At 37.6% G+C, this 23,616-nt stretch overlaps 1 protein-coding gene across 5 annotated transcripts in view; it reads left to right on the forward strand.

Moving 5' to 3' along the window:
- Positions 1-23,127, forward strand: part of FAM13B (family with sequence similarity 13 member B) — a 43,921-nt gene extending 20,794 nt beyond the window's left edge. For 3 of the 5 annotated variants that reach the window (XM_021410753.1, XM_021410754.1, XM_021410757.1), the window contains 18 exons: positions 1,910-1,951; positions 2,844-2,999; positions 5,058-5,187; positions 5,422-5,445; positions 7,435-7,502; positions 7,986-8,040; positions 8,462-8,609; positions 10,915-10,980; positions 12,140-12,350; positions 14,123-14,252; positions 14,717-14,798; positions 15,073-15,302; positions 15,469-15,552; positions 16,713-16,808; positions 19,039-19,122; positions 19,222-19,394; positions 19,807-19,908; positions 20,808-23,127. In XM_021410753.1, coding sequence (XP_021266428.1) covers positions 1,910-1,951; positions 2,844-2,999; positions 5,058-5,187; positions 5,422-5,445; positions 7,435-7,502; positions 7,986-8,040; positions 8,462-8,609; positions 10,915-10,980; positions 12,140-12,350; positions 14,123-14,252; positions 14,717-14,798; positions 15,073-15,302; positions 15,469-15,552; positions 16,713-16,808; positions 19,039-19,122; positions 19,222-19,394; positions 19,807-19,908; positions 20,808-20,931 — 2,005 coding nt within the window. In that variant the 3' untranslated portion in view covers positions 20,932-23,127. The remainder of the gene's footprint in view (positions 1-1,909; positions 1,952-2,843; positions 3,000-5,057; positions 5,188-5,421; positions 5,446-7,434; positions 7,503-7,985; positions 8,041-8,461; positions 8,610-10,914; positions 10,981-12,139; positions 12,351-14,122; positions 14,253-14,716; positions 14,799-15,072; positions 15,303-15,468; positions 15,553-16,712; positions 16,809-19,038; positions 19,123-19,221; positions 19,395-19,806; positions 19,909-20,807) is intronic. The other 2 variants (XM_021410756.1, XM_021410755.1) reach the window with 2 other exon arrangements.

Here is a 23,616-nt window from a genome sequence, read left to right on the forward strand (position 1 = left end):
GCTTTTAAATAAGTATCCTTAAACTGGTATCTTAGTTCTGAAGTTGTAATGTGTTTCCAGCTAGGAGCGACTGACACGTTTCTTTCAAAAAGTGCTTAATTGCTGAGGTGATTAGTTGAAGATATAGGATATTCTTTACATAGTAAGAGGATTGTTCAGGCTTTGGAATGCTGCTGAGTTCTGCACATCTTTTGCTGAGTACTTCAGATGCATCTAAAGGTGTTTATGAGCAGCACCGATGAATGACCCTCTGCTGTGGGGCTGAAGGTTATGCAGTAAGATGGAAAATTTTGTTGTGAATCATGTCCGGAATCTTTTGGATTCCTTGGCGATGAGCTTGATTCTCCCCACTCTCGACACAGTTCCTCATTGTCTCAAGTGATAGCGATAGAACAAAAAGATTCCAGGTCGTCACAGTTTCCTATAAATAGTTTTTGTACTTGTGCCCTTGACTCAATTTTTTTGCTCTTTTCTACAACCAGTGTTGCAGTGCTCTGTGCTCTGATTGCCTCTTTTTCCACTGAAATGTCCTAGGGAGTGACTGTGTTTAATAAATTGATTTTAGTGTGCATATATTAGAACTTTAAAAAAGTAAGCATACCTTTTGTAATGCAGCTCTCGTAGGACTTGCTAAAAGTACCCAGATCGGATACTTATGTACATCTATCTTGTTTTGGTATCTTTTTTTTTTTCTCTGAAATTTTCTCATACTTTTCTCTCTTACCTTATTTGTAGGGCTGAACTTATTCACAGCTTTGCCCCTTCATTTTTTATTTCAAATCAGGTTGATTCAGAAGTTGTTTATCAGAAGAGTTAAGCAGTTCATATGAGTAGTAGGGCTGTGCAGAACTTCTGTGTACGGACACCAATAAAAAATGTTCACAACTCAAGATAAATGTCTTACCGCTTCTAGATTTGAAGGAAAACATGCTAGTGTGTTTAAATATCAAGCTGGCAAGCAAGTCCTTTATGGCTTGTGTTGCATCTATCTAAAAGAAGAAAAAGGAGAAAGTCTGTTTCACGTGGTCTAATTATTTCACCTCTCTAGTGGTGGGTATAGAACTACTAGTGAACTCGATGAGATCTAAACAAGATACTCCTTGCCGTATTAAAGCTATTCTTAGTTAAGCAGAGAGACCATCAAACGCCTTTTCAAGTACAAGCAGAGCTAATACCAGCCAGAACCATCGTGCAGAGGTACCTGTTCAGCTCTCAGTGAGGTGGCAGTTCTGCTCTGCTCCCTCATGTATTCATGAATATCATTTTTAAAAACCACTTTGGCTGTCAGCAGTGCTGCTATGTGGTAAAAAGTAGATTGTGCTAGGAGATTCCGAAGTGCTTTACAAGTGGCTAACTCATCTCTTCAAACCTCTGGAAAGTACCTGCCTTGCACTTGAAATCCAGCTGTCCTTGGAGAATACTGCAGAGCTGTTGAACATTGCAGAATAAAATTGTGCAATGATCTGACACGCAGGGAAAAGTCCCTATGAACTGCAACAGTGAAGGAAAGCAAAGTACTTTGGAAGTTGCTTGAGGCAGCAAGGTTAAAATCTGCATTCTTAAGCAAGGTGTCAGGAAGTCTTTTGAGACTATGCGATTAATATTTCCCATGGGAAAGGCCATGCGTCTTACAGCTTCTTAATCTACTGAGTATTGGCTCATGGGAGACAGAAACCTGCGCTGCTACCTAGGCAACTTTTGTCTTACGATGGCGTTCCCCTTTATCTGGATGGAGAAATCTTACAGGGACTGCAAATAAGTATTTACTTTGCTCTCCATTTATTCCATTTTTATTAGCTCCACTGCGTGTAGTTTTTTAGTATTTTCAAAGTTGCTTTCTATTGTCTTTGAGACTTCTACTTAATATGCTGTTTTGCATTTCACTCACTTTATTTCTTCTGTATTGCAGTGCTCATATTTCTCCCATAAGCATCTTGCCAGCCTCTGCAGAGTAAGTATAATGACAGTGTATAATTTGTGAATTGTGTTGCTATAACATGCGTTGATACGTCGTCTTGAAACAAATGCAGTAGGTTTGACGATTGGTTATGAATGAAACATTGCAGAAAAGCTTAATGTGCATCAGCGTTGTTGACTGCAGAAGCATGAGAGCGCAGTGTGGTAAAATTTAGATTCCAAACCTCTTTGTTTTTTATAATGATATATTTCCTAGATATTTGACTTTATAACAGTATTCACAATGTGTTTTCAGCACCAACTTTCATTGTTTGTAGTTAGTACAGTTCTAAAGAATTGCACGCACAAATGTGGAGGAAAATAAAACACAACTTTATAGGCCTAATTTTTATTTGTTTTGGATGATCTGGCTAAAAAGTACACTCGGTATACTCTGCTTTTAAAGAATGTTCTGCTGTTGACATACCTTTGGGTATACCTTCATCAGGTACTGGCTTATTGTCTCCACTATTTGTTGGATCTTGCCTTTTGCAATTACAGTCCTGCTCAGGAGGTGCTTCAGCCAACTGTGCTGAAGTGGTACGTGCTCCATAGTTGGCTCTGACCTGCTATACATGCAGGATTTGACTGTTGCATACTTCTGTTCAGGTTTTATAAGGTTTGGGGTATAATGTTGTGTGGGTTTTTTTGTTAAACCGTAGTCATGGTAATCTGTTACTTTTAAAATACTTTCTTGTTTGGTTTTTACTTGATAGAATATAGTGGTTTCAGTACGCTCCATTGCCTAGAATAGTTAGCCTGCTTTTTTCTTTTCCTTGAAGTACTTGGCATCAAAGATTCATCTGTTGTTTTTACCCTTCTGCATAGCTGATCAATGGAGAGCAGGATTTCTGATATGATTTCTGTGGCTTTTCTTTTCTTTCTAGCATACTAGAACGAACAATCAGAGCAGCTGTGGAACAGCACCTTTTCGACCTGCAGAGCAGCTTAGATAATGATCTTAAACAAATACAGCAACACAGACTGGGCTGCAACAATGATGCAAAAAATCCCAGCGGGGATGAGGAAGGATCTAACAACCAGTAAGAATTTTTGTGTTGGTACTAAATTGTGTAGGATTGTGAATCTTAGGTCTTCCAAACCAAACCACCCTGGTACCCCTCAACCAGAAGCAAAAGTTAGGACTTCTGTTATTAACTTAAAAATTCTTAAAAATGTCTATGCTAAGTCAAATCAGCTTTCCAACCACAGAAATAATGAACAGCACTCGAAGCAAGTATTTTAAGTTGCTCTTATTATAAGTAGCACAAGACCTTATTTACCCCATTCTTTATCTCACTTAATGTTACTTGTGACTCAGTTTTACCATATATAAAAATTTATTGTAGGTGCTGTTTCAGTTTCCTTACCATGCTATTCCACATCAATGTAGCTATTGTACCTCCATGGCTGGCAGAGTCAATAAAACAGCTAACAGCAGATAGAATGAGCGCTGTAGATTTATTTGTAGAGGATTTCAGTCTCATTTAATCAGTTTTTGTTATAGATCTTAGTGTTTCTGGGTGTAGCAATTTCCAGGGCAGCACTGAGAAACTGAGACCTGTTGGTGTTTTACTAAATATAGATAATGATCACAATTAATTCCCAACTTGAAAAATGTGTAGTTAAGTCGAGCTCTGCAACACGAGTTCCTTAAGGTCAGAGCTTGAAATGGTGTCAAGTGTTCAGAGGGTCAAATGCTATTTTCTCTATCTACTGTTTTAGAAGTCTTATCTCTGACAAGAATTTGGACTAAAGTTAGTAAGAGATGATAAAGGTAATAGTCATTTCTGGTAATGTTCAGTTACAAGTTGAGTTTCAGGGTTAGAGATCTAATTTCTTTGACATAAACTCTTAAGTGGGTGAACACTCCCTCTTGCTGAATCCCATTAGTTACAGCATAAGTGTTTTAAGTCTGCCTGGCTTCACAGAAGTGGGGGCTAAAAGTACCATCACTGCAGGTTTGAAACCCAATACGCTCTTCTGGCACTGTCTCTCGTTCAGATGCTTCTGCGTCGTTCCACTGTGGATTAACTGTAATAGACGATACTTGATAGTGTTCTTGAAAGAGGTCGTCTAGGTTCTTTAAAGCAGTACAGCCAACAAACTATGCAAAAGAAAGATACACAGCTAAGTAAATAACTAAAAATGGCAGTCATCAGGAGTGGCTTTCTTAGAACTAACAAAATAACTGCAGGAATTAAAGAAAACATAATTGAAATGTAAAATTACAGACCATCCTGTTTAGTATCGAGATATAGAGGAGCAATATTTTTAAAAGTAGTTTGGAGTTATTTGGGGAGGAGAAGAAAGGCAAAAGTCAATGGCTTGCATTGTATTACGGAATCACAGTAACAGACATGCTGATGTATAAAGAATCTATGGACAAAGGGGCATGGTATAAGTTAGTTTTAATGTGGGTGTACTTTTACAAACCTTAAGTTGAATGCTAGGAAGTTAAAATGTTAGAAATAATGGGATTTATCAGTGAAGGGAGCATATAAATAGGCAGGGGAACGATTGTTTATGAGGGTGGATAGCAATAGGACAAGGGGGAGTGGTTTTAAACCGAGATGGGGGATTTAGGTTAGATACGAGGAGGAAGTTTTTCACTCTGAGGGTGGTGATTCACTGGAACAGGTTGCCCAAGGAGGTTGTGGATGCCCCGTCCCTGGAGGCGTTCAAGGCCAGGCTGGACGTGGCTCTGGGCAGCCTGGTCTGGTGGTTGGCGACCCTGCACTCAGCAGGGGGGTTGAAACTCGATGATCTTTGAGGTCCTTTTCAACCCAGGCCATTCTATGATTCTGTGGTCTTGATACTAACTTAAATTAGCTGACTTCAGTACTGAGAGGAGTGCAGTCAAGCAACTTCATCTAATCATGGTGGTTTCAGGATGTCATTGCTTCTGCCTCTTCGCACTATTGCTCCTTAGGTCAGCAAAGTAAGGAGCGATGTTTCTTAATGGGAGATTCAGATAAAACCTTTTTTTACATATCTACCACATACTGTTGCAGAAAACCTCATAAGTGTGTATAAACTATATTAAGGCTGATTGAGGTTTGAAGAACAGGTTACTGATGTTTTACTGTTTGTTTCTTTAGGAATGATGTTATTGAAAATAATGACATTGGTAGCAGTGAGAACACGGGAGTCTGCTCTGAAGTACTGGTTAGCACAGATTTAGGCAGTGAAGATATGAAACATGTAACTGAGGAAGAAGAAAGCGTTCAGGTGAGAGGAAGAGCTTCCTGTATATGAAAATTGTAAATTGCAGTGACTTCAGCAAGGTGCTTGGGACATCAGTGTCTTTGCAATAGCTCTGATGCAGCTTTATGCGGTTACGTTGCTCTGTGCAGTTAATTTCCTTTTCTGCTGTGCATACTTCGTAGACATGCAGAGAAATTTTTGTGTGCTTTGGTGCAGCTTGTTTGGACTCTGACTGTGGGTTTTCTCTCTTTTTTACAGGTAGTGGCCCTTCCTTCTGCTGAGGTAAGTTAGCATATCAACAAGCACAGCACGGGTTAGAACAGCATCTATTTTAATAAAGGCTTTGTGAGAAGAGGGTTTAGGGCTCTGACAGGAACGTAGCCCACAGTAATAACTTCTTCTGTATTAAGCAGTGGTAGAATGTTAATGCAAGAACTGTAACAGGAAGACATTGTTTTGTAATTGGCTGTTTCTCAGCCTTTTCTCTCTTCCCACAGTTTTTTCTGTGAGAGGGATAGATGTCCTCCTCTTTTCAGCATATCTTCCTTTCCTGTCTGCTTGAAATAGGTTCTATTACTTCTTCTTGAACCTGCCTGCTTAGATGTTAGAATTCTGCTGTGCTGACAGCTTGTCCCCCTGCATCCTGGTGTACACGCTTAGAGCTCTTATACTTGTGGTGTTACACCAAACAAAAAGGAAATTAAACATGTGGCCTCCTGAAAAGAAAGGTTCAATGTTTACCTGTTGTCTTGAAAAGTATTGGAATTGACCATTCATATTCCTATATAAAAAAAATCTGTTTAGTCCTGCATGAGCATATATTAGGAGATGACGTTAGTATGCTTGTAAAAATAGAACATTTTATATGTTTTTAAAACTGTTTTGCTCAGAAAGTGAAATATTAATGATGCCTGAAGTTGCTGTTAAAGTTCAGAAAGCAACTATGTTCTTTCATGGATCTCAAATGACTCTTTGAATAACCTAACAAGCTGGCTTCCAGTCACAGCTGTTATCCTTGCGTATTGCTTTAGAATCTAATTTTATGAATTTAAATTCCAGTGCATTTTATTCTGTACCAGTGGTTTCAGTAAAAGAACAGCTGAGAAACATGAATGATACTTCTTAAGAGGTGCGTTCACCTCAGAGCTAAAAGAACATTACTGCAGTAAGAATGTGAAGGGAGAACACGATGCTGGGGTGTTGCATGGTCACATAAAGATGTGCTTTTGTTGATGGGCATAGGGGCTGCAGGAGAGTAAAGATGAACTTCTGTACGTGAGCTTTCCTTTATGTCTGAAATGGAATGAGGAGCAACTGATTCTGCAGCTACAATAAACGTGATTCTCTAGGGCAGAAAAGCTCTTGTGCACTGTAGTAAGAAATTGTTTTCTTGAATTGGAATTTGGCTTGAGGACCAAAATAATGTTGAGAGAATGATGGAGTTATGTCTGATAAAGGGAAATATGTAGCCATGTAAAACTGTCGAATGCTACATATATTTGAGCTCAGAACAACTCTTAATATTATTTTCAGACACTTTAAAAATCAGCCGGGAGAGCTGATTTCTAAAATCTGAAATAAAATGTAACATATTATTCAAGAAGGATATAAAACATTTTTCCAATTACATTCTCCCAAAGAAGACGCTTCTCAAAGAAAGCAAATACTGGGCTTTGGCTTAAATACTCAAAGCAATCTTCTTGTACCAACTTCTCGTGTACAAAATGGTGATGTTAATTAATCTGAACTTGTTCTGTGAGATGGTGCCATAGAAATGCCAGCATTTCTTCATCCCCTTCTAATTCTGTTGCTGTTTTACTTAATAACGGGGATTAGAAGTTCCTTTTAGGAAGTCAGTCAGCCTTGCTTCATTTCATACAATGCTAAGCCCAAATCTGCATCCAGCTTCGTTCTCTCTGAAACTCAGAGTCGTGGCAGTATTTCCTGTCACCCCAAAACTCACACTCTGACAATTTGCAGTGATGGTGGCGGTGTCTTCCTTAAAAGAAACAAAACAACCAAGCTTTAAAATCTTAATCATGGTTTGTCTGAAGATAGAGATTTCACTGTTGGTCTTCTAGTGAGTAATGCACTGAATTGTTGACCTCGCTTTGAAAGTATTGCATTGGTTAGATAGTTTGATTTCTACCCGTGCATAGAAACTTGTGTTTTTCATTCTTGAGGGCTTTTTTTTGTGGTCCACGGTTACAGAAGTATTTTCAGCTGGGAATGCCATTCTTAAATCTTTCTAAATGTACTTTTTGCCAACAGCCTGCAGATGTGTTATTGAAACAATGTGATAAAGATGCAGATGTTGATGGAGAAAATAATAGTGAAAGGTAGGAATTTTTCACTTATCACTCACATGGCAGAATGTATAATTTCAGTTTTGAGAACATAAGAGAACCAATTTGGCAAGAGAAATGAAAAAGGATTATTTTCTTTAAAATATTTTGGCACAGTGTATCACTCAACCATTTGGGAATTAATGCTGGTAACGGTAATTAGCCAGAAAATTTTAAGTTCATATGCAATTGAGTTCAGCACTGATTGGTGTTTTCAGTTTGAGTTCAGTTGTTTCAAAATATTTACTCCTTGTTTGAGCTGTTTTTGTTTCTGGACTGTTTTAAGTGCAATTGCTTGTTGTCAGTTGGAAGTTGGGAAGAACAGAGGGCCAGTGTCAACCCCAAACAACCTAACGTTGCTCTCCAGAGTTCTAGTGATCACTTCAAAGAAATCAATCGCATATCTGCTAAAACTGGATACTGTACCTAAGAACGAAATGCGTTTAAAAATGATAACTGGGTCTCTTTTGTTTTTAGGCAAAATAGTATTTTGGTTGATGGCAATGATAGAATATCTTCAGAAATGTGTCCGGTAAGATTATAATTTCATTTATATGTACAGCATCTTATAAATGTAAATATAGACATGCCAGAAAATTCCAATAAATTCAGCTCTCAGTAATCTATATTATGTTGGTTGGATGGCCACAAAAATTGCAGAACCTCTGTCAGATCTTGTCTGGCTTTTTGGAAATTTTGGGCAACACAGCAAGCTTATACTTATGCATCATGTGTAAGAAATACTTTTGTTATGCCAGTAACTGGCTAATACTGTGGGAAGGGAAAAAGAAGCTTGTTTACAGTTCCTCTTAGAACATGGGAGCACCTTACTTGAGTAAGGAAAGAATTTTTTTTTATAGTTTCCAGAAGTGCTAGAAGTAGCACTAAACAGTTAACTGGTTTTCAGTTGCTAAATAAGAATGAAATTGTTCTGTGCTGTTATTTATGTACAGGATTCAAGTACCAAAGCTTGTGATCTCAATGCAAATACTGATTCAGAGGTGTCAGGGGATGGTGACGTTTATGTTCCTGAGGAATCTTTGAGTGTCCAAGTACCACGTCTAGATCTGAAGAATGCAGCTGATGGTGACAAATGGGAAGGTAATTTTTGCCCTTTAATTCACAATATACTCAGCTAGTAAGAATACATGAAGTGCTTTATGAAGTAGGAGAAGCAGTCTGATAACTTACATGATTTTCCTTTAGCTTCATCTGAATAAAACATTCCTATGTGACTTGGCCAATTTTACTGTGTATAGCATAGGTTCCATCTTGTTTCAGATCTTTCTGCAACTTAGAAAGGACTTTAAAAAATATATATATATAGTTTTTTTTTAAAAAGCAGCTAAAGAAAGCAAAAGAGCCTAAGCTTCATACAAAAAAAGTTGTTTATTTTTCAAGTGAGTTAAGATCCTCTGGACTCTCTCTTATGTGAGTCCTTATAAATTCTTTGTCTGATTTTTATGATGCAATTGATATTCATGTTGAATTTTTTTTTTTTTCAATCAGAGTTACTGAAGTTCTCATACTAGCTGAATTTGACTTAAAATCGCTAAACTGCTAAGCATGGCCACTCACATTTGATTTAGTCAGAGAAGTCTGTTGGTTGTCTTGTCTTGAGTATCAGAAATGTCCAGTATTGGTTTCCTTGTCGCTGGACAACTTGAAACAGCCTAAATTTTCAAGTACAATTTACCAATGAGTATGATTTCTGGGAAAGCAAAAAGTATGACATACACGTTTATGACCTTATTCCTTATGGCCTTCAGGTGTAGCAAGCCCCTAAACTTATGACTAGATTCAACTTTGTTGCTCTGTTGTGTGGAAATGACTTTTTAAACTGTCCTTTTACTTGTAGAAAAACATAACTTCTCTGTACTTTAACCACAGCGAAGCACTTGTTGATAATCTTCTTTGTGAAGTACTTGTCTTTTTACATGTTCCTTATCTGCTATTCTTCTTCCCTTGTGTTGATACCAATCTACACCTTACCAAAGAAAAGTCCAATTATTAGTTTGTTTAAAATATTGTGAACTGTCACCAACAGGAGGATGACCCCAGTCCGCTTATTTCCGATGCAGAATGGTAGATGTAGTGCAGATTTACTACCCAGGGATTATGTCTAACTCCCAACAGGCAGTTCCAGTGACAGCTATTTTTTTGAGATGCATTTAAATTGTCATCATTAAGCATCAATAAGGCACTAGTAACCAAGAATGAATGCGGTCACTTTTATCTTCTGTGTTGGAAATATTAAACTTAGTAAGTAAGCTACGTACGCTTGAGGTACAGCGGTGCAACGTGAAATTGTAGCGTGTCAGCATGTAAAGCTCCCGAAGCTCAAACAGTGGTAACTTAAAATAACTTAATTTGTCACCAAAGTTGGCTGCTTTCCAAATGAATTCCCTGCATGAATCCATACTTCATTTTTAACCCTTTAGAAATGATGGTGTTTGTAATTTGACTCACTTACTTGCAGTTGCGAAGTACTTGCTTTATGTTGTCAGTATGTATTTACATTGCTTACTTGCATGTCATGTTTTGTTACAGTCTCTGTGTGAACTTTTAGTACGTGTTTAATACATGTTCTCAGTACACTTATGGATTCCATTTTCATTATTTCTTTAATAAAAGTTACTTTGGTTTTAGTTATCCAAATAACTTTATGATATTTACTTTGAAGAGAATGTAGCATATCGCTATATAAATTTACATTATGTGGTTCTCAGTAGTAAAATCAAGGCATTTTGCAAGTGGTGAAGTTTTCACTTTTGGCTATTCTTCAGTCCTTTTGAGAATGGGTATTAGGATCTCAGCCTTCTAAGGCACTTCAAGTCCTTGTGGCGTTCTGTTTAACTACATTGGCTTTGCAAAGAAATCTACTAGTCCAAATCTTCCAAAGGATTTGGATGGTTAAATCCTATGGGATGGCAACTTTAAAGACCTGTAATCAGTGGGGTTCTTGAAAATGAGCACAAAATGCTTGCTGCTTTAATAGGGGAGAAATGCAGATTGGCTAGCCCGTGTTTGAGTGTATTTTTCTGCATTTGTCCTCTTTTTTGAAAATTACTGCCGTATCTTTACAAGCTGCGAGCAAAACTATATGTAGAACTTGTCTGTTAATGTGAAGATGCATGAGACTCTTATTAAACGGCAGTGAGTCTTTACTGTTCCTGTGTCAGTTCTGTAAACCTTGACGGTAAACAGTTCAAACTTAAGAAGGCCTGAGCATCCTTACCTGCCACTGAAATTGTTTGGGAGTTGAGAGTGCTCAGAGCTTGGCTCCAAATGTGGGATTTTTTTTCCCTGGTACTGTATCTTCCTGCTTTACATGTTATGTATGGTTTGTTCTGACTGTGCTGTGTGTTCACTGTAGTATTTTTGCCATTCTTTTTCATTTTATTAGCGCCATGCCCTATCACTTTTCCCCTCATTGATTTCAAAACAATGCATCTGCAGAGAGAAGGGGAGGGTAAGTATGGTTCGCCATACATTCAGTTATCTGCCTTTTGATAGTTTATGGTTTGCTTTCTAACTAACCCTTCACCTGCTGTCCCTTAGCTTGGGAATGTTCTGACTTTGCAATTTTTTTCCACCTTAAGGGCCCCCCTTCTTGTATCTTGTACTGCGTAAGCAAACAAGATTCTAGCTTTTTTATTTTTAAAAACAACAAAAAAACTCACCAAAAAACTCCTTAAGCAAAACCCCTGTAATACTTGGTGAATGCAATCTGGAAAGCAGGTACAAGGGTTACCATTTATTTCTTTATTTTTCAAAGATTACTTTGTGGGTTTTATTACTGTTCTGCACACTTTGAACCCAGTTTTCAAGATTTCTGATTTGGACTAGAAAATACCAGGCAAACTTCTGAAAGGGAACTGGGGGATTTTCAACTAAAGCACTTGGAAGGCTTTGTCAGCTTTTAGTTAGATGGGAAGACAACCATAGTTGAGAATTGTAAGGGATCTCAGCAACCAACTCTTTAAAGGTTTATTAAAAAAAAAAAAAAATTGTTTTGGAATCCCCTGCCTGAAAGAAGTTCCTTCCACAAATGAAAAAATCTCTTTTTCTCAGTGGTGTCAAGATGAATTTAAATGATACATATATTAGAAAACAGACAGACAAACAACAGCAACAAACAAAAACAATCACACCAACAACACTCCTTTAAAAAGGCTAAGTAAGTGGTATTGTACCTGAAGAGGTATTATCAGGCTTGCCTTGTTCAAAATTAAGAGGACAGTCTTTCAAAGCTCACATGTAAGGCATGAAATCTAATTTCCACAGCACTACATTGCAACAGCCAATAAGTATATTCTTCTAACGTAACATTTCTGATAAGTAAATAAGTAATGCTCTCTTACACTGTTGAACTGTTTGGAAATGCGTACTCCTAAGAAACACTTTGAAAAAGGGATCCTAGTGTGCATACTTCATTTCAGTATGTTTTTCTTTAAATTGTTATATGACAGAATTTGTAGCTTTCTGATGTATTTCACTGTTTTTATTCACTTTGTGTATGGCACCACATCCTTTATAGCATACAAGACTATCGCGTACACAATTGTTTCGACTCTTCTTTATAGTTCTGTTAACAGACAAGTACCATTTTGTTTCCCTTTATCTTACAGATCCATTTCCTGCTTTCAAATCTTGGCAGGAAGACAGTGAATCTGGAGAAGCTCAGCTTTCCCCCCAGGCTGGAAGAATGACTAATCATCCACTGGAGGAGGACTGTCACCCGATATTGTCACATCGTAGTTTGGATTTTGGGCAAAGCCAGCGTTTCTTACATGATCCAGAAGCATTAGATTCTTCATCCAAAGCACTTTCTTTTGCTAGGTATGTCTTTTAATGCAATTTGGTGGGTATTGTGGCAGTTAGTTCCAGTATGAAAATTCAGCTGCTTAAAAACCTCATAAGTTTTTATGGTACGATAAATTAATTGAAAACCAAGGTCAAATGTGTCATAATGTAGTCATTTGGCTGTTTTGCATACTCAGGAATTGCCATATTGAGTCAGGCCAGAGGTTCATCTGAGATAGTTGTCTCTCAAAGTAGCCACTGGCAGATGCCTAGGGAAAGAGTATAATAATAGGACAGAGATTTCCCTGGCATTCAGACTGGGCTTCTGGTAACCTGTTGTAATGACACTTCCTGATCTGAAGACACTATTTATATCCTTTGTTTACCAGGCTTTACCGGGTGCTGATATGGTTTTATGTAACTTTTTTTTCCAGTTGCACGAGTATTAATTTTCATTTTGCATCATTTCTGGTTTGTTTCCTATATCCACTCCCAGTAAAGAGGGCTGAGTTAAAAAATCCTTGTAACAAAAACATGCAGTAATAAACTGGGAAGATTCTTCATTTGGCCTGTGGAAAGCCTTCATTTGGAAGGGTTAAGGGAAAGTATCCACTGTTAGAGGGAAAGAGGTGGGACAGTGGTACAGTGAAGCTATAGGGTCCTTCAATGAAGGTTCTCTCTTGCTGGTTTAGAGGATCAAGCCAGTTTAACCCAGTGTGTAGAAGCTGAGTTGCAATTAAAGAAGCTGCAAGTTATTTGTGTGGTCCTCCAAAGCTGTAAATAACCTGTGCCCTCACTTCCTAATACTACTAATATGAAAAGCCATTTGAGAAAAATCACCGTGCTTATTAGGGAAGAAATAATCCCATAAAAATGAGAAAGTTCAGAACAGGAAAGACCAACTTTGGAATTTCTAATTCTCTGCCATAAGTTTATTGATACAAAAGATACTTTCCCAAATGTTCTCCAGTTAGTGGCAGGCCACAGTTGATGAGTACTATTAAAATGAGGCATAAGACTGACCTGTAGAAAAGTGCTGATTCTAACAGCTGTTCTCATTCTGAAACTAATAAGGATCTACACTAGCAGATAATTAGATTAGTATTTCTAATATCTTGACTTACATAGATGTCACTAGCTGCATCAAGATGTCTTCTAGGCACCTTGTGTAATACACGTGCTAGAAAATTCTTACGGTTAGGCCTGAAGAGTTTTCGTAAGGCACAAAGGTTAAGGAGTTGAACAAGTGCAAAAGGTGATTCAAAACTGGAGTTGCATACAGCAGAAATGTATTAGTAAATCAAACAGATTAGATGAGAGATATTATTATTGTTATTTTTAAGATAAGCATCTACTAAGTTATCTAAGACAGATAAGAGCAGCTGCCTAATGACCATGGATTGTTCAGTGGTAGCTTCTAGACTAGGCTGTGTTCTGTGCGAAATGTTTCAAGAAGTACAGATAATCTAGTAATGCAGGTAAGTGGCTTAGCCACCAAAAAGATCTGAGTGTTTTAATGACAATGCAATTGACAGTTCTTGAATTTCAAATGGTGTTTTTCACCAAAGAGCTATTTCTGTTAGGGATATTACTGAAGTTAGTGAGGAGAAAATAACATCACATCTTGAAGGCAGGGGATGGTAGCATTTTGATTCAGTACTTAAGAAGCTCTGACTGAAAACCTGAAAAGAATGTATTATGAACTGAAAAAGAAAACCAAAACAAGTTAGTCATCTGCTAGTCCAGTACACAGTTGTTTGCACTGGCTTAATTATTTGAAATTACATTTTAAAATGTCTTCAATACAGAACACGAAGAGCATCCTTCAGCTCAAAAGATGACAAAAGGGAAGACAAGACACCTTATCAGCTTGTCAAGAAATTACAGAAAAAAATAAAGCAATTTGAGGAACAATTTGAAAAAGAGAAAAACAGTAAGGTAAGTTGCTGCTTTTATTCAGGATAAATGGCTCCGTGGTAGAGCGAAGTTACTTTCTGTATTTCATCACTGCAAAACTAACTGTGAGCTCATAGAGTAGTTTTGTTATATGCTGCTATCTGCAAAAGTGAACTGAACAACAACAACATGAGGAAAACATGCCACAATACCCGAGCCTGAAGATGGGCAGATGGTGACGTTCAGTTAGTGAGACTGAGGATATGTTTGATGGAGCCTATGGAGAGACAAAAGCATCTTTGCCTCTCTCTGGTTCAACTTCTGATGCCTCAATTCAAGTTTATTTTCACAAATGTTCATTATGTTGGCACTGAGATCTGATCTTGTGCTAAGTGGCACTGATGTTTCTAGTCATCTTTGCTGCCATAAATGTTGCCACGTATTTTATGAAATGTTTATAAATAATCTTTAATGTGTTTACATAAAACTTTTATATTACTTTTCAGCCCTCCTACAGTGATATTGCAGCCAATCCAAAAGTTTTAAAATGGATGACTGACCTTACCAAATTAAGAAAGCAGATAAAAGGTAAGGAATGCTGTGCTTCTGGTTGTGTACAAAAAACAAATTATACGTATGACTAAAAGAGAAGTGATAACTCATTCAGCGCAATTCCACAGACAGTAAAAAATCTTTAATTTCTAGATTCTGATCTATTCCAAAAGTAAAATCAAATTATTTTTGTGGCTTTGTTTTTAGAAGAGAAACTTTGCAAACGGCTGTGTTCCTTATTTTGCAGTTAAACCAACTCAGGGAATCGGTTCTCTTAAACCTTTGGATTAAGTAGTTTTTCTCTTTTCAGACGCAAAGCAGAAGAGCTCAGATGGAGAATTCATACCTCAAACACGTCCACGAAGCAACACTCTTCCGAAAAGCTTTGGTTCCTCTCTTGACCAAGAAGATGAAGAAAACGGAGATGAGATGCGGGTTGTGCAGAAAGAGAAGAAGCCCACCAAGGAAGCGACGCTTGAACTCATTTTGAAAAGATTAAAGGAAAAACGAGTTGAGAGATGTTTGCCGGAAGATATAAAAGTAAGCATAAGATTGTGGTATCTGATGACAATATTGAACTGCTTTAAATCTATCAAGGTGGGATGTATGGTATTAAGTTTTTGGCTAAGTTGCGTTTATAGCTGATACAGTAGAAAAACTGCTGAGGTGACTTTTGTTTGATTAATATGAACTATTCTTCTAACAGAAAATGACAAAGGACCATTTGGTAGAAGAGAAAACATCTCTCCAGAAAAGTCTCCTGTATTATGAAAGTCAACATGGACGACCGGTAATACCTCTTCTACTTCATCAAACTGTGCCAGTGTACACTTAGACAATGGTATTTCTTGTGCAGGAGTAATACCAGAATTTGTTTATTTTTCCAATCAGTGATCTGTCAGTTTCCATGTTGCCATCAAATGAAACTACTGCACTGACTTCCAAAAATTAGGATTTGTGTATTGATTCGTTACATAGACCCTTTTTCACAGATCAATGGGTTATTGGAGTTTGCAAAGTGATTTGTATAGGTTGGTGCCATACTTGTCTATGAAGCAAAGAGTAATTTTTTTTGAAAAAAAAAAAAAAAAAGCACAAACACTATTGAATTTTCTAGGAAAAGGTCTGTAAGTTTATTATGGATTTCACAGAAACAAAAATTCAGAGACACCTTTTTTCTGAAGTATGTGGCATGTATCTTATATGATTGGAGATACAGAAGTTGGAGGAACTAACTAGCAGCTAGTACTTAGAGTTCTGAGTTTTCAGTCATGGGCAATGATCAGCATTGCTCGTCCAGTCAGAAGATGCTTCCAGTTATCATTCTATCAGCTTTCTGGACTTTGTGCACCAACTTAGTAATCAGCACCACTATGTACATCTGACCAAGCCTGTCAGTTATAAAAGCCTAGGAAGAATAATGGTATTGGTGATAATGGTGCTGACTCTATGAGCCCCTTAGAGGAAAAGTCAGTAACTGTTGACAATAACCTTCAAGTTTCTTTGTTATTAGTAAACATAGTGGCCAGGAATTGAGAGTACAATCAGGTATCAGACAAAATCTCTCTACAGTGTCATCTTTTTTTTCCCTGTCACTTCTGTAGAGTCATCATCATTGCTAGTTGCACAGTCTTCTCCCATGGCTCTTGGTCCCTTTTCGCCTGTTTTCTAAGGATCTTTAGAGGGCTTACTTCTACTTAAGCTCATCTAACTTTTAAGAAGTCTTAACTCGGTATTTTTCTAATAGAATTTTAAAGTGAAAAGTAAGAGGGGAAATAAACCCCTGCTTATTTCCTTTTCTTTCCATAAACTCCATTTCATACACACAAAGTAGTTTTATGTTCCTAACCGGAATGTATGTGGCCTGGCATGAGAAGCAAAATGCTTTCTGTTTGCTTGTATATTATTCAGTGACTGGTATAATTAATTCTGTGGTTTCTCTGCCTTTAGGTTACTAGAGAAGAAAGACATATTGTGAAGCCACTTTATGACAGATACAGACTTGTAAAACAAATGTTAACTAGAGCAAGCATTACTCCTATTCTTGTGAGTAAAACATGCTATTTATATTTTTTTCCCCTTTTGAACTGCTAGTATGGCTTTAGAAGAGCTAGTAATACCATTCCATAAAACACGTCTTTCTTTTGGAAGATAGAAGATGTTGTTTTAGTTAAGGCATTTGGTTTACTGCTGAGAACAGAGCAGTTCAAGTCTGTCTGTTACCTTGACAGCTCTGAGGAAGTAAATGGCTCCCAGTGGAAGTAAACAAGTTGTTCTAACTTTTCTTGGCTGAGTCATTTGCAAGTCACTGTGCTAGGTACAGATCCACAGTGTGTACTGTATTAGTCTTCCAGAGAAGAGTAATGCCACTTGCAATGAAGGTTGCCTCTCTTCTGTAGTACAGATTACTGTCATCAGAGGCAAGAGTGATAGGATGGCCATTAGAATCACTTCATTCATTTTTGTTTCCTTAGTGAGAAACTTGTTATTGACACCTGTCTGCAGCATCTGTACATGGTCTCCTCTTCCATCATGTTTTCACTTCATTTCCTTCTAGCTTGCAGTGCTTTTTCTTTCCTTTCTTTCCCCTCTTGCAAGAGATGAGGAAGAAAAGTTTCCCTATTGTGCAAAATGACTGAATTAACTTTGCTTATTGTGACCTGTAAAGCAATTATGGAATGACAACTACCTAGCTGTCTTTGTTCCCTTGCATGCTGACTCAGACTTGGAATTTTGATATTAGCTATTGACCCTTTTAGAAGGAAGGGACTGCATAAAGTTAGACAGTTTTCTATCAGATTTAAATAACTGGGCAGTGGCTTACTCAGCAGTAACTTAATCTGCAGTCTACGTTGACTCTCACTGTTCTTAACCACCTCCTTAAGCTGAAGAACACTGAGATAAAGAAACCAGTTCCAGATGGCACAAAATCCATATAGAAAATGGAATAGCTGTTTCAGTTAAAAAAAAAAAAAAAGAGTATGATTTAAATTGTTGTCCTGTTTCAGTTTAAGGACAACTTGATGTCAGTATCCCTTTCTGAATTCCATAAACACAGAACTTGTTCTGATAGGCCTAAGCATTTCTCCATGAATGTGGAGCCACAGTTTGGTTTTGGTGTTCTTGACTGGTTGGGTTTTGTCTTATTTCTCATATCAGAAATCCAGCTCTTCAAGTGAGATGCATATCATGTTATCCATAGTCTTATGAATGTTTTTTTAAGCTGTGAAACAACGTGATGGTCAATATTCAGCTGAAAGGATTTTAAATTCAGAAGAGATCTTAGTGACACCATTCCCGTTCTTGCTGTAGGTGATGGGCAAAATATTTCACAGACCCTTGCTTTTAAAATGTGTAAGACAGATAAGTGGAGCTCTTCAATTACGAGGAACGGTTCAGTGGTAGCTTGTAGGTAGGCTATATTTTATGCCAGGTATTTCAATAATTGCTTTTTAAATTACATGACATCTGCTTCCATTAGATATCTGTTAGGGTATCGTGGGACATTAATCATATACGCTGAAGCCTGTATGGAAATCAAAGGAGCAGGAAGCTCCTTTCACTAACAGAAGTCCTTTGGCAGGTCATTGTCTGTGTGTTTGTGTTTTACCTTCTGTCCAAACAGTCCATCAGTGGAAAGTGCTTATGCTGTCCAGACATAAGGAATGAGCTCAGCGTAATGGCATGTGTGTAACAAGCAGCTAACAACAGCACCCGTACCTCACAGCAGCATGTGCTTAGGCTGAAATTCAAAGGATATTGATATTGAGCAATAGATTACTTTTACATAGCACTTGCACTTGTTGGGCTTCAGAGCGGTCTAGAAAGAGGAGCTGGCACAATTACTCCTCCTACATTCATGGCAGAAGATATATAAGGCCAGAGACATTTTGTAGCTTCATTTTTGTAATCTACATATGACTTAGGAGGAACGGGAGTGAACGTGAATTTCAGAGATGTCTTTGAGCTTTATGAATTTTGTTCAAAACATGTAGGGCGATTACTTTGGATTGAAAATTCAAAGAAGAGTATTAGAGTTTCAGTTGTTTTTACATAAATGATAAACTGCAATATTGATTTCTGTTTCAAGGATACTCTGAGCATCTGAGTTTTTGGATTTTAAGGCCGTTTTGTTCATGCTCTGTAAGTCTGTTTGTAGCCTTTTCTTTTGGGAAAAAGACATACCCTTAGGTATTAGGCTAATTGAACAGAATGCTGACCATGCACATCATTTAATGTCTATTTGCATATAATTAACAAGCTTGAAATATTGCAGGGTTCACCATCAACCAAGAGGCGGGGGCAGATGCTACAACCCATCATTGAAGGTGAAACTGCCCACTTTTTTGAAGAAATTAAGGTGCGTGCAGTACACTTCTTCAAAAATGTATTTCCCAGCCCTTGTGGGAGGGAATGGGAATGCTTTGTATTTGTTTTGAATTTCTGCCTACTCTTTCAGGAAGAAGAGGAGGAAAGTGATGGTTTGTCTGCAGACCTGAACGATATCTTAAAATCTGCTGTCCAAACACAGTCTGTTTTAAGCCCGGTTGAAAACTCGGAGTCCGATGTTGAAGATGGTCAAGAGAAACTGACCCGGGACCTTAGGCTGACAAGCACCCGAGCTGCTTCTATGTGTGTATAAATGAGAAATGACCAGTTCTGTAACAGAAGTTGTACTGATTGCACTTAATCATGATACCAGATATGATGCTGGGTGGAAAGGAATGACATGTTCAGTATTTCTCCAAAGGTGTTTGACTTGAGTGAGCATTATTTCCCCTGACATGTCTGACTAAGTTCTTTTTGTATTCAGAGAATTGTTTAATGTCTTCTAAATCTTCTTCAACCCACTCGAGCTGTGCAGAGAGCAGAAAAAGTTACACCCATTTATTAACTACTAGTTCGTTTTCAGCATTTCACAATCAGATACTATATTCCTTATAAGCAAGGTGAATTTAGTATTAGTTCAGCTAGCTCAATTTTTTTGAGCAAGTTTTGAAGAATTTAAATTTTATTACATGGCCAACAGTCTTTTTCTTCTCAGGCCTGAATTATTGGAGCAACTGTGGAAAGCCAGAGCTGAAAAGAAGAAGCTACGCAAGACATTACGAGAATTTGAAGAGGAGTTTTATCAGCAGAACGGAAGGTTGGTTTAGCAGAAAAGCAGATGCTAGACAGCAGCTTCAGTTTTATAGCCAAATGTTTCTTCAGCTTTTTATGAATTTTGCCAAGTGAAATAGGATCTGTTCTGATCTTCACTATGAACAGTCTCTTGAGGGAGATAACATTCTTGTGTTTTTAATACTGGAGGAAGCCTGCTCTAGAGTTCTGTCTCATCTGTTACATCTGTCATATGCTAATCTGTAAAGCATAATAATGAAAATGAAAGAAGTATCAAAGTTTTTTTTCAAGGTGTATCACCTCATGAACAAAAATAACGTGTTAAGGCAATCATTTTCTTGACCCATTTCAATACACTTTCTATTGTTTTCTCATTTAACTAAAAACTCATGGACGATTAGTCATATAAATTTCAGTAATGTGGCTTTGTCATACGCTTGCTGAATTCGAGACACAACTCCTTTTGACTTTAATGGCCAATGATAAAGTTAATAATGAATGGTTGGCTTAAAAATAAATCTTACTAATAGACTAATTTATTTTAAGACCAATTCTCTGCTATCCATTTGTGAATCAGTCTACATAGAGTGAAAATTTAGATTCACTTAAATTTACTTGGCTTTGTGTTTGATGTATACACAGAACCTGAAATTGAAAGTCTTCATATCCTGTTAATAAAAACTGCAGAACTTACGAGAATGATTTTTAAACTGCTGGATAAATTCTGCTGGGCTATCCAGTCAGTTTTTTTTTTTTAGGTGATGGGAATTGTAACAACAAGGACCTAAAATGTGGTGGTCTGTTATTGATGAATGATTTGGCAAACTTTTTCTCTCTTAAGATAACTGCATGGCGCTGCTCTTGTGTTTGATTTACTGCATCGTGGAGGATTTTCTTGACATTTACGTGTGTTTCTTTTTACAGGAATGTCCAGAAAGAAGATCGGGTTCCAATGCTTGATGAGTACAGGGAGTACAAGAAAATTAAAGCCAAACTTAGGCTGTTAGAAGTCCTTATCAGCAAACAAGATTCTTCAAAATCGATTTAACTTAGGTTCCTCCAAACCATTGAATAACACTTTGCTTATACTACCACTATACTTATTAAGAGCTTATGTTCATTTGTCATGCACTGTTGAAAGAATATGGTCTGTGCACTTTATTGTGGTGCTACTCTAAGTTGTTTGAAGGGTAAGTAGGTTCTGTCTGGAGAGCAAATAAGATCTGTAAATTTGAGACTGCGCTATCCAACTTTAGCAAACACAGTTTCCATCCATTTCTTCTGTATTGGATGCATCCATCTTGTTCCAAAACAACCATAGCATTTTGTTCTTTGGCATTCAAGAGCTCTGAGACTTTTATTACCAACCTTTTGCATTATAGAAGAAATTATTTATACTGTAATGCTATACCGAAGTACTCCTGATGCCTATTTTATTGTAGGGGGGGGAAAAAAGCAAATTAAAAATACATCTCTTTTTTTTCCTGGAACATTTAAAAGCCAGCCTGTAATCTCTTTCAAAGAACTGCTGTGGAACAACTTTAATTTCTAGTAATCTAAATTGCATCTATTACAGTAATGATTAACATCTATGGATTTTGCTCGTTAGTGGTCACATTTCCTCCTAGATAAAGCTGACAGTGGACAAACAAGAAAGTGACCTTACTTAGTGTCTTAAAACTTGGAAAACTGAAAAGTTCTATCACCTGCTGCCTACAAGACTTTACGTTACTGTCGTAAATTTTATCGGTTCTTGTTTATCCGCTGGTGGTGGCACAGTGTTTTGTCTGAATTGGATACTGCATCTCCGCTTTGAGAAGATTTGAGGAGCTTAATGAACGTTACAGTGTATGAGAAATCTGATGTTGCTCGGACTTGCGTAGCTCCAGCTGAAATGCGCTGGCTTAGCTCAGTTCAAAATCCACAGTACCTGAAATAAATACGTTATCAAGGGCTAAAATCAGCAGAGTTAACGCGCACCACAGGGTGAACTGATGGGTTTGAGTGAAGGAATTACTGCTGTTTATCACGGATTTGTTTTACAGTTGGAGAACAAAAATATCTAATCTTTACGATATAAGCAAAACAGTTTATGGGCCTTGCATGATTTAGCTTCAGAGTTGAAACTAAACAATGTTTTGAGTATCACATCTGCTGTGCTGAATGATGATTTAGCTAGCTTTGTGCTCTGCAGCAGCCATCAGCAGCTGTTCTTGACCTGGCGAAATCTTAAGTGTTAATTTTAATTGGTGCTTTCTCCGTTTTTTTCCTTCAGTGTATCAGTTTGATCGTGGCCATGTTTTGCATGCACCTGCTCTCACTGCATGTTTTTATGACGGGCTAATGTCAACATAGCTGTTATTCACACTGCTTTATGAAAGACCAAAAATGAACTTTCTCAAAGTAAAAAGTGGCTAGCATGTAACCTCACAGACTTGCTATTCTGTCATGAAGCATATGAAATAGATTGAACGTAGCATTTTAGTGCTCAGGTTTCATCTGTGTACTGTAGAATACTTCCTGTTTTGTTTTATTCTGCTTGTAGGCATGTGACTTTGGAATTCAGACGAAAAGCACTAAAACTATCGAGCACTGGTGGTATGCCTTCTGTTTTTAACAGCAAAATGATCTGGGACCGTAGGGAATGATGAGGTGAAACTAGTCTTGAGACCATTTATCAATTTGATCCAGTTTCATTGTGCAATGTACACTTCAGTTACTTTTCTATCAGTCTGCAGACACGGGTGTATCCAAACATTGAAACTAATGTGTACTGTATAGCGTTGTACATGAATGTTTGTGTTTTATATACCACATGCAGAATGTCAATATGCACTATTTAAATGTTTTAAATAATATATTCCTCCTTTATAATGCTTAAATCTATATGATTCCAATATTTTTATAAGTGAGTGAGTGATCAGACTGATTCCAGTTCAGAATTAACAGCTGCTTTGTGTTTGTTATGCAGTGTTTGGCTGTTTATTCAGTATAGTAGATAAGCATGGCAACAGTTATGCTACGAGTGTGTTTTGTGCCATCCTTGTTGAGCAATAAATAAATGGTAGAATTAGGCATTTTGTGATATAACAGTTTTACTTTGGTAAAAGCAAAACCTATATATCTATATGGATATATAGATACGGAATATATATATAACTAAACCAGATGTAATTGCATTGCTATGTCTGGTGCTCATTGTATAGACTTTTATAATAAAAATACCTTAACCTTTATTGTCATATATCTTTGTTCCTTATCCTGCTTTTTTCCCCCTCTACCATCCCTTAAAAACAAGTGCTGAGTCCTTCAGTATTGCTGTTTGTGTTTGCAGTGTCAGGGTGTTGCTCAGGCAGCTCCGAGTCGCGCAGCCTGCCACTGGTGGTGGCTCTGGTGCTGAGGCAGCCCTTAATGAAGCTGCTGCAGCTGAAGCCTCATTTTTACATCCTTCTGTAAAACTGTGCCTCTCAGCAGAGACAGCTGGAAAGTGAGCACACTGGCTCCTGAACTGACAGCTTGGCGTGTTGCTGTGGGGGCTGCAGGTCCCTGCTAAGTTGCCAGGCTGGTGCATCATGGTGCAGGGGCAAACTGTGAGTCATGATCATTCCTGTTCCTGCAGTAGCCACTCTGGGAGGAGACTGGGCAGAGAGCTGATTAATTCACTGCCAGTGAATACACCTGCAGCTGATGAGCAGAATTTGATTGTGTCCCTATCTATAATTTCTAAGCCTAA

Source organism: Numida meleagris, chromosome 12 (assembly GCF_002078875.1).
Source record: "Numida meleagris isolate 19003 breed g44 Domestic line chromosome 12, NumMel1.0, whole genome shotgun sequence".
Lineage (NCBI taxonomy): Eukaryota > Metazoa > Chordata > Aves > Galliformes > Numididae > Numida > Numida meleagris.